Source organism: Acomys minous (assembly GCF_964271855.1).
Source record: "Acomys minous genome assembly, chromosome: 4".
In the NCBI taxonomy this organism is placed as follows: Eukaryota; Metazoa; Chordata; class Mammalia; order Rodentia; family Muridae; genus Acomys; species Acomys minous.
The window spans coordinates 87081379-87097071 of NC_140486.1; the positions used below are offsets into that span (position 1 = coordinate 87081379).

The 15693-nt window shown below is 42.4% G+C and overlaps 1 protein-coding gene across 1 annotated transcript in view; it reads left to right on the forward strand.

Moving 5' to 3' along the window:
* Positions 1-5803, forward strand: part of BMPR2 (bone morphogenetic protein receptor type 2) — a 127405-nt gene extending 121602 nt beyond the window's left edge. Inside the window, exons 12-13 of the mRNA XM_084778672.1 lie at positions 866-2145; positions 4538-5803. Of these exons, the coding sequence (XP_084634798.1) occupies positions 866-2145; positions 4538-4788 (1531 nt within the window). The 3' untranslated portion in view covers positions 4789-5803. The remainder of the gene's footprint in view (positions 1-865; positions 2146-4537) is intronic.
* The last annotated feature ends 9890 nt before the right edge of the window (positions 5804-15693 follow it).

Below are 15693 nucleotides of genomic sequence, written 5' to 3' on the forward strand. Positions count from 1 at the left end.
TGGTCTGTGCCTCTTAGATGTGCATGTTCTGGGAAAATGAACAAATTCTGTGTTCTTTTTTTATCACTTGGCCATTAAATCTAATTCATAACATATTTGCTGAACATATACTATTAGATCTAGGATTAGAGGAATACAAAATAAATACATCCCAGGTTCCTCTCACTACAAAACACTGTCTACAACTCATAAAGGGTATATTTGTTGATATTTGCTGATGTTATGAAATCATAGGTGAGATTTTTAGAATCAACTGATGTATTTTTATTTTATGTATGTAAGTGCCTGAATGTGTGTGCTCCATGTTCCTGCAGTTCCTGCCAAGGCCAGAAGATGGCGCTGGATCTACAGCCGCGTGGGTGCTGGGACTTGAACAGCTGAGCCGCTTAGCCCCTGGGCCATTCCTCTATGCTCTAACTTAGCTCTTGTAAACCAAATAATGAGCATCCATACACATTCTGTCTGGAGCCAAAGAGCCATATAGACTTTCACAAAATCTTACAGATTCCATATAAAAACTCATAAAATTTATATTTAGCAAGCTGTTAATAATTACTAGGATTGTGAAGTAACCTCTTAAATATGAGTAAAAGTAAAAGTAGAACAAGTGAGATGGCTTGGTGGGTGAGGGGCTTGAGTCTGGCTTCTGAGACCCACATGTTGGAAATGAATCGACTCCCGCAGATTATCCTCTGACACATGCCCCGTGCATGCCAAATAAATAAGTGCAATAAAAAGAATGTAAAGACTAAGATAGAAGGCAGTTGGACTTTGAAATCAGTGCTGTCTACTTGGAATAGACTATTTGTCCTAAGTTTTACGTTCTCAATGCCGTACCTTTTTTCTCTCTCTCTCTCTCTTCAAGCAACCTGTCACATAACAGGCGTGTGCCAAAAATTGGGCCTTACCCAGACTATTCTTCCTCCTCGTATATTGAAGACTCCATCCACCACACTGACAGCATTGTGAAGAATATTTCCTCCGAGCATTCGATGTCCAGCACACCTGTGGCTGGAGGCGAAAAGAACCGGAATTCAATTAATTACGAGCGGCAGCAAGCACAAGCCCGCATCCCCAGCCCCGAGACAAGCGTCACCAGCCTGTCCACAAACACCACCACCACAAACACCACTGGCCTCACTCCGAGTACTGGCATGACCACCATATCCGAGCTGCCATACCCAGACGAAGCAAATCTACACGCCCCGAACGTCGCACAGTCAATCGGGCCCACCCCTGTCTGCTTACAGCTGACGGAAGAAGACTTGGAGACCAATAAGCTAGACCCAAAAGAAGTCGACAAGAACCTCAAGGAAAGCTCTGACGAGAACCTCATGGAACATTCTCTGAAGCAGTTCAGCGGGCCAGACCCCCTGAGCAGCACCAGCTCCAGCCTGCTCTATCCACTCATCAAACTGGCAGCGGAAGTGACTGGGCAGCAGGATTTTACCCAGGCTGCCAACGGCCAAGCGTGTTTAATCCCTGACGCTCCACCTGCTCAGCTCTACCCTCTCCCCAAGCAACAGAACCTTCCTAAGAGACCTACTAGTTTGCCTTTGAACACCAAAAACTCCACGAAAGAACCCAGGCTAAAATTTGGCAACAAGCACAAATCAAACTTGAAACAAGTAGAGACCGGGGTTGCCAAGATGAACACAATCAATGCAGCAGAGCCTCACGTGGTGACAGTGACTATGAACGGTGTGGCAGGAAGAAGCCACAGCGTTAATTCCCACGCTGCCACAGCCCAGTATGCCAACGGGGCGGTGCCGTCTGGCCAGGCAGCCAACACGGTGGCACATAGGGCCCAAGAAATGCTGCAGAATCAGTTTGCTGGTGAAGATACCCGGCTGACTATCAATTCCAGCCCTGATGAGCACGAGCCTTTACTGAGACGAGAGCAGCAAGCTGGCCGGGATGAAGGGGTTCTGGATCGCTTGGTAGACAGGAGGGAACGGCCATTAGAAGGTGGCCGAACTAATTCCAATAACAACAACAGCAATCCCTGTTCAGACCAAGATGCACCTGCACAAGGCGCTACAAGCGCAGCTGCAGGTCCCGGGCCAGCCAAGCCCAGGAGAGCACAGAGGCCCAATTCTCTGGATCTGTCAGCCACAAATATCCTGGATGGCAGCAGTATACAGAGTAAGTGGAAAGACCGCGCAGCACCCGTTGGGCCCGTTGCGGCAGTTAAATGAAACAGAATCAGGTTACATTTTCAACTGTTGAGTCTTTACATGTATCACTTCTAGAGAAAAGGAGACTTGGGTCTCGGAAGTAATTAGATTATTGTAAAGGGAGAGATGAGTTTTCTTTTCTTTCTTCCCTTTTTTTCCCTTTCCTTTTTGGTCATTAATAATTAAAATCTAAATCTGGGTATGGGGGCGTACTCCTTTAATCCCAGCACTTGGGAGGCAGATGCAGGCGGATCGCTGTGAGTTCGACACCAGCCTGGTCTACAGAGCAAGTTCAGAACAACCAAGGCTACACAGAGAAACCCTGTCTCGAGAAAAAAAAAAAAGTTAAAAATCTAGTATCAGGATAGTCAGAATTATCAACTTAGTGTGTGTTTCACTTGGTGGGTTCTTTACGGTGTGGTTCACATACTCACTGTGACACATGAGGAGATTAAATCAGGACTCGGTCATGTCAGCACCGAGTAGCAGCATTATGCCACTTTTACTTCTGAAACACTCGCTATAATATTAATATGTTAAGGGCTGGAGAGATGGCTCAGTGGTTAAGAGCACTGCCTGCTCTTCCAAAGGACCCGGTTCAATTCCCAGCACCCACATGGCAGCTCACAACTGTCTGTAACTCCAAAATTTGACATACACACACCAACGCACATTTAGTTACTAACCTGTGTATGTGTGTGTTTGAGACAAACATCTGAAAAAGACAAAGCAAACTCTGCGTGCTGGGGTTAGGTGTGTGCCTCCGCCCCCAGCTCTTGGTAAGTCACGGAAGTCAAGAGGAGTTTCAGAAAACTGTGAAGTTGTTCTCAGACCCTCGGTGTCATCTCGTTACTGAGTTCCATACATAGAGCAGGACTGTGGGCTTGGAACTGAGACAGCCAGGCTGGTGCCAACAAACAGAAAAGCTCACCAAAGTCTCTTAACGTTACGTGAGATGATTTCTCTTTTGTGTATATTTATGCAAGAAAAAGAGCCCTGTCTTGTGTTTCTTACAGTAAAGAATGGGCTGAAGGAAGCTCTCAGAACAGTCAATATCTAGGGCCTTGGCTAGACCTGGAGCTCAGAAGACACTTGCCCGGTACGCACAAGGCCCAGGCTGTGGCCTCCAGAACCACATAGAAAAGAAAATCTAAGCCTGGCGTGGCTTTAATCCCAGCACTCAGAAGGCAGAGGCAGGCGGATCGCTGTGAGTTCCAGGCCAGCCTGGTCTACAAAGAGAGTCCAGGACAGTAAGGCTACACAGAGAAACCCTGTCTTGAAAAACTAAAAAAAAAAGAAAGAAAGAAAGAAAGAAAAATCTAGCCCTTCGCTTCGGTAGTTTAATTACCAGCTAGCTGACACACCCTACTTGCTTCTGTATCCCTAAAGCATCCTGTAAAGTACAAGAACAGAGTTAATAGGAAAGTGGTCATCGCTCTAAAACATCACAGCAGAGGCCTTTGATTCGGTCTGCTTAAAAGTGTTCTCTTTTGCTTTGTCTTTTTGAGACAAGGACTCACTTTGTAGCTTGTTGAGGCCAAAGGCCAGACTTGCATTCAGTGTCCTCCTGGCTCAGCCACCTAGGAACTGGGATTACGGGAGCACGTCTCCCAGCATACCCAGCCCAGCTGTCAGCAGTAAGTCAAATGATAAGGTGTCTAGCAAATTAGCGTGTACACCAGAGCAAAAGTATTTCAGAATACAATTAAGAATCTTGAATTTGCCGGGCGTGGTGGCGCACACCTTTAATCCCAGCACTCGGGAGGCCGAGGCAGGCAGATTGCTGTGAGTTCGAGGCCAGCCTGGTCTACAAAGCGAGTCCAGGACAGCCAAGGCTAACACAGAGAAACCCTGTGGGGTGGGGCCGGAAGGTATTTTGAATTTTCTTAGTTCTCTTGAGTTTTAATTATTTTTTAGTTAAGTCTCAAAAATGAGCTAGTTGAATTTTGCCTAGAAAGGCATTGCCTAGTGTCATCACGTATTTCAAGAAATGTCTGTCATTGGGTTTGACAGATGCTGGTCTGACCTGCTGGTGAAATCCAGCCCCTTTATTTCCCCATCCAGTTTGGTTTTGTTGTGGTGACAGGCTCTCATGCAGCTCAGGCTGGCCTTATGTAGCTCAGGCTGACCTTATGTAGCTCGGGCTGGCCTTATGTAGTAGCTGTGTGGTCAAGGATAACCCTGAGCATCTGGGCCTCCTGGTTTTACTTCCACAGTAGTCCCTGTGGCGCCGGGACCGAGCTCAGGGCCTGTTGCACTCCAGGTGAGCCCTCCATCACCTGCACTACAAACCCAGGAAACCCCTTTACTTTGGAATGTTTTCCTTTTACACAGCTCATTTCCTGTACTTTTATTTTCAGTAGGTGATTCGACACAAGACGGCAAATCAGGATCAGGTGAAAAGATCAAGAAACGTGTGAAAACTCCATATTCTCTTAAGCGGTGGCGCCCCTCCACCTGGGTCATCTCCACGGAACCGCTGGACTGTGAGGTCAACAACAACGGCAGTGACAGGGCAGTTCATTCTAAATCGAGCACTGCTGTGTACCTTGCCGAGGGAGGCGCTGCCACGACCATGGTTTCTAAAGATATAGGAATGAATTGTCTGTAAGGTGTTTTCAAGCTTATGGAGTGAATTTATTTTTTTGCATCATTTAAACATGCAGAAGACATTTAAAACAAACAAACAGAAAAACTGCTTTAACGTCCTGTCAGCACCCTTCCCACCCCTGCAGCAAGGACTTGCTTTAAATAGATTTCAGCTATGCAGAAAATTTTAGCTTATGCTTCCATATTTTTTAATTTTGTTTTTTGAGTTTTGCACTTTTGTTTAGTCTCGCTAAAGTTATATTTGTCTGTTATGACCACATTATATGTGTGCTTATCAAAAGTGGTCTCAAAATATTTTTTTAAGAAAAAAAAAGCAAAAACAGTGTATTGCTGATAATCAGTTTAGACCGTTTTCTAAAGGTCATTAAAACAGAAGCAAATTAAGACAGGTTTGGCTGCAATGGTGTCTGGTATCCATGTTTTTTTTCTGGGCACAGACTAGTTTATATGTTGGTATGTTTTTGAACATATTATCTGTTGGCCGTTCTTTTCTCCTGTATTTTATTTGAATGTGCAATAGTCTGTAGACCACAGAGAAGCTTTCTTATCAGCTCTCTTCCTGGCAGAGCACACGTTCTTCCGTTGTTGGAACATTTCCCCAGTCTTCACTAATACCAACAGTTTCTTGCTTTCTCCTTATGGAGAAGCACAGGCACTGTCCACAGGGCTCCAAACAGGACTTGCCGAACCGCATTTGAAATGCCGTGTCTTTAACCTGCCAAACGCTAAGTGGCTCCTTCCAGGCATTTTAATAAGAATATTTGGTTCTGATTTTGGAAATTCATAAGAGAGCATAGAACAAAACAGAAGAAAGCAAATATTAACCTTTTACATTTTATTTTTCTATGTATGTTCATGGTCCATGTTCATTATTTAAGAAACACTTTTTAATCAGAAAATGTGTAGCGCTAAACCTCCATGGAATTTTTAAATAAGTAAATGGGCAAGGTGATAGAGTGTAGTAATTTTCATTTTCTGACCATCACAAACTAAATTACATTTCCTATTTATAATAACTTCAGAATTCATGGGTTTGAGTTTATAGTACCTTTGTTGTTTTCCAGCAAAGCCTGACCGCTTTATGTGAAAAGCGATTCCTCCTCTGACCTGAAACACTGTGTGGAAAGCTCACTCGGCCAGCACGCCAAGTCCCTGTGCAAGAAAGGCTCGCTGCAAACCCAAACCCATTGAGCAGACTTAGGGTCACCCGTCCTTTCCCTGACTTCATTTCTTCCCTAATCCTATTTCCACAGTTTCTCCTTTTGTCAGTTTTGCGTGGTCTTTCAGTGCACCAGCGTTTAGGTGGCACAGCATGCCGTGTAACGACAGCACGCCCCCCAAGGGACTGGCACACTGCTTTTGCTTCTTTTGTCACTAGTGATCTCTAACACAACAGTCTCCCATCTTTTAATAAAGTACTTTCGGTCAAATAATGGGATTTTCCCTAACCATCATTTCCTGTCAGTTTGCAAACAAATTGTTCTCATGTTTTTTTTTTTTTCAGATTCTCAGAATTCTTAATATCCACTATCTGATTAAGTTTTAAATTTCTGGGGTGGTGGAGAAGATAACAGGTTGAGTGCAATCTCCAAATTCCTGATTTCGGTTCTTGCTTTCTCATTTGTAACCCTCTGCCCTTACCGTTTAGGCAGGCAGCCCACTTCCAGTGCACTGCCCACGGTGCTTGTGACTCACTGGTGCACGAGCCTTCTTTGACTTGCCGTCAGCTGTGCTTCTTTGATATGACAACAAATTTACCACTTATTTAGCTGGATTGCCGACTAGAATTCGCAATTCTGAGGATTGAGGTTATCTAGCCGGGCAGTGGTGGCACACGCCTTTAATCCCAGTACTTGGGAGGCAGAGGCAGGAGAATCTCTGTGAGTTTGAGGCCAGCCTGGTCTACGGAGTAAGTCCAGGACAGCCAAGGCTACACAGAGAAACCCTGTCTCGAAAAACCCAAAAAATAATAAAAATAAAAAATAAGAAAGGTAGAACGTATAGGTCATTTTAATAAATTTTGACATCTGTAATACAGTATGCAGAAATCCATTTAATAACTTAAATCACTTGTTAGCTTGTTTATTTCGTTCCTGAACCTGAAACTAAAATTTCACACAAAATTAATTTGGGGCCTTTTGAATAAAAGTCATTCAGTTTAAAAATATTTCTATGGACAGCAATATAATCTTAAAAGCATCATGACAGGACATCAGAATATGATGTTAGTTCCTTTAAGACAATGTTGATTGTGGAGCAGAGAGGTGGCAGAGCAGATGAGAGTGCCTCCTCTTCTTACAGAGGCCCTGAGTTCAGTTCCCGCAGCTACATGGCCGCTCACTACTCCACAGAGTCTTGATCCCTCTTCCGGCCTCCACTGACATGCACATAATCCCCCACATAAATAATAAAAATAAATCTTAAAACCCTAATTGTATACAAGAACTGAGTAATGGAGAGAACTTTAATTGAATTATATATAGAATAAAATGACTTAGATAAAAAAAAAATTTTAAGGTATAATTTAAAAACCACTGTTACTGTAGGAATCTGTGAAAAGACATGTTGAAACCTGGCACATACATTAACTATTTTTTCATCTTCAGAGCAACCACATTATAATTAGTATTCATTTTACAAATAATGAAATAAAGATAAGAGAAGATAATTAATTTTTCCAGGTTTCATAGCCAGACAGTTGGGATCTTGCCCTGGGTCTGTCTCTCCATGGCTCTTTCATCCACAACGCACGGTCCGTATTCTTTATGGAAGGCTATGCAATACACTGACGTGTCCTCCAGCAGATCTGTGTTTCCTGTGTAAGCCAAGCCAGGCACATTAATGAGTCTAGGAGTGAGGTAAACATCATAAGGTCTGTGATCATTACTGCTTAAAAACAATTACTAATTCAATGCAAAATTCAGCCTGCATCTTTAAAGTCACTTCACCTATATCCTAACGTTCTTATACTGCAGAACTAGAGGCAAAGTATTTCAGGAGAAAAGTGAAGGTAGCTGTGGGAACAACTGATTCCATACTAGATTTGGAAAAAATAGTTTAATGTAAATTTTCAGTCTTCTCAATCCCTTGACTCCACCTTTAAAAGCTCTGCTTTGGCAGTGTTATAAAAATTGTTACTCCAGAGAACTAAACAGACTACAAGATGAGTGCAGCTTTTAACTGAGCAGGCTAGCTCAGCTCCTGTGCGTGTCTGTACTCACTCCAGAAACTATGGATGCTCTGAGGAAATAGAGGAGGAACTCTCATGCAGCTCATCAGTGGGAGTTATCACAAATTTTGGCAAATATTTTTATTTAAAATATTCCCAAGATTGATCTCTTAAGTCCCAAAGGAACACATGACAGGCTGCACCTGTTGCACTACACACTTTCAGTCTCCATTAACTAATCATTGGAAATAGAAAAAAAAAAAATCAGCAACTGTCTGCTTCTTCTCTTCATGTTTATGGACATGAATATTTCGTTAGTAGTCACTTCTAGAATTTGATCTTGTGTTATATTTTATCTCATGTTCTATAAACCCATCTTGAACTTAGTACTGATTATGCATATGTTCTTACGTGACTGTCCACAGATTTTTTTTTTTAAATGTACAGTTACCTTATATAGCTGTGTCTTTATTCCGCACAATTCTAGTTGATGTTCTAGGAGGTGTAACACCCCCTCACGGGCCCCAGGAATCTCTTTTAGGCTAGGATAATTTCAAATATTCACACCCTTGACTAGCAATGGGTTGTAATTTTGGATTTTGCTTTGGGTTCCCCCCCCACAGAAGATAATAATGAGTTTTAACTTTTTTTTTATTATGAACTATGCAAACTTTATCAAAAACTACCTTATAAGATCTCTTCCTCCCTGTGCTCATTGATTATGTCAGGGTTAGCCAGTTGCTCTCTGAGCTGCTCACGCAAAGGTTAGTATCAAAAGAAGGCTTTTCTCCAAGTGTCCACACTAACACAAAAGGAAGTCCCTTGTGCCTGGCGAGGTGGTGGCTCCTGCCCGGTCCTCTCTGTAGGTCCCCTCTGTCTGACTTGCAGCTGGACGTCAGGAAAGTTTTCTCCATGCCTGCTGTCTCTTGCTTGGCTTGAAGTACTGAGAAGAGAACAGATGGCCGTACTCTGACGCTTGGGCCAGCCTCAGGTCATCAGATAAAATTGTTCCAGCTCCTCTCGGGGTTTTTTCCCTCCTCAAATCTATTCTAATTACCTTATTTATATATAAGAGCACATAAAAGTCTATGTTATAGTCAAATGAGTTACTTCAGTTAATTTATAGCATAGTAGTTTGATAGAATCGCGAATAGAGAATGAAGATGGTACCATTTGATATTGGATTTAATCACCAGACCACCCAAAAATCAGCACTTAATTTTTGTATTAGCTAGCATTTTCTACTAAAGTATATTTTATGATTTCATATCTGCACAGATATAACTAAAAAGCCATGCATTCATAATTGTGTATCATTTTTCATTAAACTCTAACCTGTTACAGTGAGTTTCAGTATTATAATTGAGCCACAACAAACACTGTACATTTTCCTTTATTAAATACTGTATTAAACACTGAATGCAAAATAATTTTCAAAAGCAGACCCTTCAAAAATCAGGTGTTATCCGTGAATATTTTTGTATTTTTGTAGACCACTTTTGAATGCTTACTATTGTTTTTGCAGCTTAGACTTGGACTAAAACAATTTTCATTTTAACTTTTAAGTGATTAAAATTGGGTGTTTGCATAGAAAGGAAATCTTAAAAATTTATTTCATGGCGTATATATTTGAAAGTAAGTATTTGAGAAGCTACACTATATGTTAAATTTATGCCCCAAATAAATCTATTGAATCTTTTTTTTTATCTTAATTTTGTTTGTGATGTTTCTAATGAACCTTGTAAAAATACACAATTCATTTATAAAACTTACTTTGCAGTCCATATTAAAATCTGGAGCACAAAGAATCTTTAAAACTAAATTGCTTCATTAGGGTGGTCAGTTTATAACTGAATTTTAAAGAAAATTGACTGAGGCCGGGCATGGTGGCGCACACCTGTAATCCCAGCACTCGGGAGGCAGAGGCAGGCAGATCACTGTGAGTTCGAGGTCAACCTGGTCTACAAAGCGAGTCCAGGACAGCCAAGGGTACACAGAGAGACCCTGTCTCAAAAAAGAACCAAAAAGAAAATTGACTGTACTTGAAATTACAACTTGACTTTTTTTTTTTTCTTTTTAAAAGGTTTCCCCCCTTTTTGTGTTTTAAATTCCAGAATCATCTTCATGGTTTATAATCACTTCTAGAAGTACTGTTACTTAAAAACTCAGGGCCCCTCGCATCTATTTGTACACTGAAAAAGTTCAGTTGCTAGCAAACAAGCAATTAGATCTAGTTTAATTTTTAAGTGTTTGTTTTACAGTAATGTTTCATCATATTATTTGACTTAATTCATATCAACATGATATTTGATTTCATTAATCATAAAAAAAAACTTGCCCAGTTCTGTAATTACTGAGTAGAAGGAATGACTCAACTAATTGTCCACATGCTACAGCAGATTTAAGTCTTGGCTTTAAAGTACCAGCTTAAACACTTTCTGTTCATGGCTCTGTGGTTGCATGTGATGGGGCGGATGTTTCATTCTGTTTTGTTTCTCATAGCAGAGCTTAGGAGAGGTAATTCTGAGAGAGAATTATCTTAAGAGATAATTAGCATTATAAGACTTTCTAAAAGTGAGCTGATGGCTGTAGCTTTAGTGACCTCTTGATGGCTTTGAGAAGGTGAGCTGTGGTGACCAGAGCCAAACGGACAAACTCAAGCTCTAATCGGTCTGCTGTATATTTAAATCTTAGCAGTGAGTTTCTTGTAATCAGTCTCTTGTCTCAGGCTCCCTACCTTGTTATCAGTCTTAAGTATATAAAAGAAACCTTTGTAAAGACGTGTAAGAGTAAGAAAACTAATGACTAAAAAAACACAATTCAAAGCAATTAGGTTTCAATTTAATATTGAGTTGCTTCATTTTTGTGGCCTTTTTTTTTTCCTGGTAACATTTATTTATTTAAGCAATGTTGTATGCCTTGTCTTCGTTTCTATAGAGATTGTATTGTATAAGTGTTTGTGTAAGCTGGAATCATCCTTAACTTTCTGTTGCTAATTTTTCAAATGAATTTACATGGCTAACTGTAAAATACACTAACTCTTAGGGTGTTATAGCTGAAACATGGAGATGTTTAGCTGCTGTGCTTTTTCTGAGTGGACAGGAGAAACATAAGCTACCAAGCGTTCACTTCTGAGGATGCTTCAGAGAGAGAGAGAGGCTGACAAATCGGAACCCTTCCTCTCATTAACGGGTATCTTTTGTTGCTGTGTTTTACTCTTACATTACAGATAGAATATCGTGTGTGAATTTACGAATAATTACTTTCAGTTACTTTGCTTTCGTATAAGCCATCTGAGACCTTGCTATGCTGTATAAGTTGTGTTTGATGGAGCCGTGTGAGTAGGAAGTGAAGCTGGTCGCTTTCCTTCTGTATTATCTGCGGATGCCACTATGAACGCCGGCATTAAGCCGCTAAAGAGTTTTCTATGAGTAAGTGTAAGTAAATGCTTTGATATATATAAGCCTAAATACAAAGATTGTATTGAGACAGAGGCATTGGCACAGGAGGTTTTAAGGCAGTTCTTTAGGTTTAAAAAGGCTTGCTGTAAAATGGTGCATTATTCCACTTATTAAAGATCATATTAATGACAACAATGAGTATGGCTTTTTGTTTTATCAAGACTCCAAAAATTGTTACTACTAATAAGATATTGTGGAGACTGCAGACATGAGTAATGTTTTCTCTAACACGACTTTTATAACTTTTATTTTTTAAAAAAAATCAACTACCATTAGAATAGCTGCTGCTAGCTGGGCGTGGTGGCTCACGCTGTAATCCCAGCACTCTGGAGGCAGAGGCTGGTGGATCTCTGTGAGTTCGAGGCCAGCCTGGTCCACAGAAAGAGTTTCAGGACAAGCAAGGCTACTCAGAGAAACCCTGTCTTGAAAAACAAAAACTGCTGCTTACAATACACCAAACACCTTGTTGCTAATTTTACATATAATCGATAGTTTTCAGAGCTTTCTTACAAATATGTGTTCTCTCTCCTTTATAAGTGAAGAAACAAAAGGTCAGGCAATTTAAATATTTTCTTCAAGCCACGGGCCAGTAAGTGATGAATGAGATCCCAGAAACATATTTTATAGTTTGCTTTGAACTATAGCTTTTGAGCTTCACTTGTGGCAAGGAAAACTCATAAACAGAAATAAAATTATTTGCTCAGTGGCTAGTGTGGCCGAGAACAAATTAAGGAGATTGAAGGATACCCAAAGCCACTGACTCTCAGCTCCTCCTGGTCGTGGGGTATTGTCTTAGTGCCTAAGCTGCTGAGGAATCCTTGTGGTTAGATCCTTGTGTTTTAGGACATTTCCTTTTCCTCCTACGTGTCTTTCTATGTTACCCTGCTTCTGCCTCCAGAGTAGCCGGTACTGCCAGCTTCTACTATCATAAAGTACTTGGGGAGGCAACAGCATCTATAGGTCTCTAGATGAACTCCGTGCGTTGGCTAGGGGTCCTGCAGCGGAGTCCTGTCTCAGTCTGTAGGGCAAGCACGTCCAACAGGTGTGCTGTTCTAAGCCAGATTGCCAAGGGAATGTTTGCTGGAAGAGCAAATGTGGGCTGCTCCCACAGGCTCTGTTGTCATCTTAAATGATGTTTTAGGGGTCACACATTTGAGGTGTCTTTCCCTTTTGAGTCTAGTCTGGTACACATGTTACAGGGCACTACTGCAGTTCTCTGCAGAGCCGTCTGTGTAGGGTTTAAGATGACAACTGCGTGTCCTTAGAGGACATATGGTAACTTGGGAAAAACATGTAATAATGACCCATTGAATGATATATTTTTTTAATTTCTTATTTTTATCTCGTGGCCAATGGTGTTTTGCCTGCATGCATGTGAGGCTGTCGGGTCCTCTGGAATCAGGGTTACAGACAGTAGTCAGCTGCCTTGTGAGCATAGTAGAAATTTGGGTTCCTTTAAAAATTCAGTGCTGGGCGTGGTGGCGCACACCTTTAATCCCAGCACTTGGGAGGCAGAGGCGGGTGGGTCGCTGTGAGTTCGAGGCCAGCCTGGTCCACAAAGCGAGTCCAGGACAGCCAAGGCTACACAGAGAACCCTGCTTCGAAAAACCAAAGGGGGGGTGAGAGGTGGCGAAGGCTGCTTGTTCGTCCTGCTGTGTTTGCCATTTTGCTGTTTCTGGACTGCTGGATACCCTGATGACTGACATTGGTATTTTCCCAAAGAACATGACAACCCTAGCCAGCCGGAGCTAAGTCTAGAGAGGTCTATGTCACCTGTCCTTTCTAACCTTTCTCTCCTACCTAGGGTCAGGAGCTGGAAGGGAGGTCAAGGCATTAAGGAACTGCAAATAAAATAGTTTAAAAGCTAGCACCTATATGTGGGTGCTGGGAATTGAACTCAGCACCTCTGGAAGAGCAGCCAGTGCTCTTAACCACTGAGCCATCTCTCCAGCTCCCTGTTGAATCTCTCTTACTGATTTACCAAAAGCAAGTTATTCTCATTCATGCCTGTCTGGTCTGTCACCTCAGTTTATACCCCCTTCCACTTCAGCCAGTGATTAATCCTTTTTTTTTTTTTTTAGATTAATGAGCAAATTCTATGTTCTTTTTATTGGTGTAATTTATTATTCAAAATTGAAAAGATGAACTAAGAGATAACAAAACTGCTATAACTCCTTCTCCTGAAGGACGGTACTCATGGTGGTTTGTGACTTTTCCTAGGGAGACACATGGGGACTCCTGGTTGCACTGATGGGACACTAACTGACCAAAGCATCGTGGTAAACCAGTGAGTTCATTGAGATGACCATGTGAGTGATCCCATGTTTACGAGGGCCTCATAAGCAGGCCCTTTACTGGCAGATCCCAGCAGCCCTGGAAAGCTGCGTCTCTGGAGCTCCCCTCAGGTAACCTGAGACCACCTGCAGATGGCAGGCAAGGAGGGGTTAGTGGAATCCCAGGGGGCTTCACCCCCCAACCTTCCTCAATGAACCATCAACACTGTCATTACCGTTACTATAGACTTAGCTATCAGTGTGTTGCTTTATTTAGTGCCGGGACAGAAGGACAAAGGTCACCATCAAAATCTCTGCTCCTCGCTGGCCCATGATTATGTCCTAAGAAGAAGAAAAGACTATATATAAAACAGAACAACAAGCCGGGCGTGGTGGCTCATGCCTGTAATCCCAGCACTCGGGAGGCAGAGGCTGACAGCTCACTGTGAGTTCAAAGCCAGCCTGCTCTACAAAGTGAGTCCAGGACAGTCAAGGCTACACAGAGAAACCCTGTCTCAAAAAAAAAAAAAAAACCTCTCTCTCTCTCTCTCTCTCTCTCTCTCTCTCTCTCTCTCTCTCTCTCTCTCTCTCTCTCTCTCTCTCCCTCCCTGCCTCCCTCCCCCCCTCCCTCTCCTGCCAAAAGCAGGATTAAGTATGTTAACTGGAAGGACGCAGAGAGAGATGGTGATGACACAAGTGCCCCTGAAGGGCTTGTGTGCAAGTCTGGACTCACCTTGAGAGTCAGTGAAGGAATTTAACCATCAGCTTTCAAAGCAGCTAGCCCTATGGGTAGTATAAAGAACGAGCTGAGAGGAAGGGCACTGAGTAAAGTCATGGAGACAAGCACGGGCACGAGCGAGACAACAAGAACCTGCCCCAAGCTGAGTCAGGGATGGGAGGGAGGCAGTTGCAGACCAACTCAGGGTCCATGAGATCAGAGGGACCCAGTGTCTGGGTTCTCATTAGGCAAGAGAATGACCATCCATCCCTCACCCCATCCCATAGGCGAGAGAAGTCTCAGAATGTTGAGATGACTAGCCTTAGAAGCTTGGGTGTATTATATCCTGTTATTACGTCATATGTTTACATTTTTGGCTGTACACATGCTTTTCTGAGTAAGCCATACAGAAAGTCAATGTGCTTTGAGAAGGCCTATTGTTTTGATAGATGCATGTCTTGATAAGTTACCTTGTTTCACATAGTACATTAAGCATGGGGGGGGGGTGCTCTATGCCCTGTTTTTTTTTTTTAGGGAGAACAGCCTTAAATTGGGAATGGTGGCACATGACAACCACCTCAACCCTTAGGATGCAGAAACAGGACTGCCAGGGCTACATGGCAAAATTGTTTCAGGAAACTAAAAGAAGAGCCAGGTGGTGGCACATGCCTTTAATCCCAGGATTCAGGGGGCAGAGGCAGAGGGATTTACAAATGTTCGAGGCCAGCCTGGTCTACAGAGTGAGTTCCAGGACATCCAGGGCTACACAGAGAAGTCCTGTCTCCAAAAACCACAACAGCAAAAATAAAAAAGGGAGCTGGCTATACACACCTGGTGACCTGTGTTTCACAGACACTCCCTAGAATTGTCCTCAAATGTCCCCAAGCACCTTGTGGCATGAGCCTCCCCACCACCATTTTCTTTTTTTTTTTTTTTTCTTTTTTTTTTTTCGAAAATGGGTCAGAGCACCGTAAAAAGAACAGCAAGGCTTGGCAGATGTGACTCAGTCGCAGGCGAGCCCTTTATATGCATGAGGCCACAGGACATAAAGCAAGCAAAGTTGTCATGAGGTGGAGATGGGGTGGTCCAGCATCCCTCAGTCACCTGCCCCTCCTCGTAACTGGGAAGGGAAAAACTCTGTTCAGGGAACGAACAGCCTTGGAGTGCTTGTGGGTTGGTTCTTTGTTTTGTAATAAATGGGACAGAAAAAGATGAAGTTCTTATCAGTTTTTCCAGTAATATTTAAATCATCATATATAATGTCATGGAAAATATGCTTCAGTTC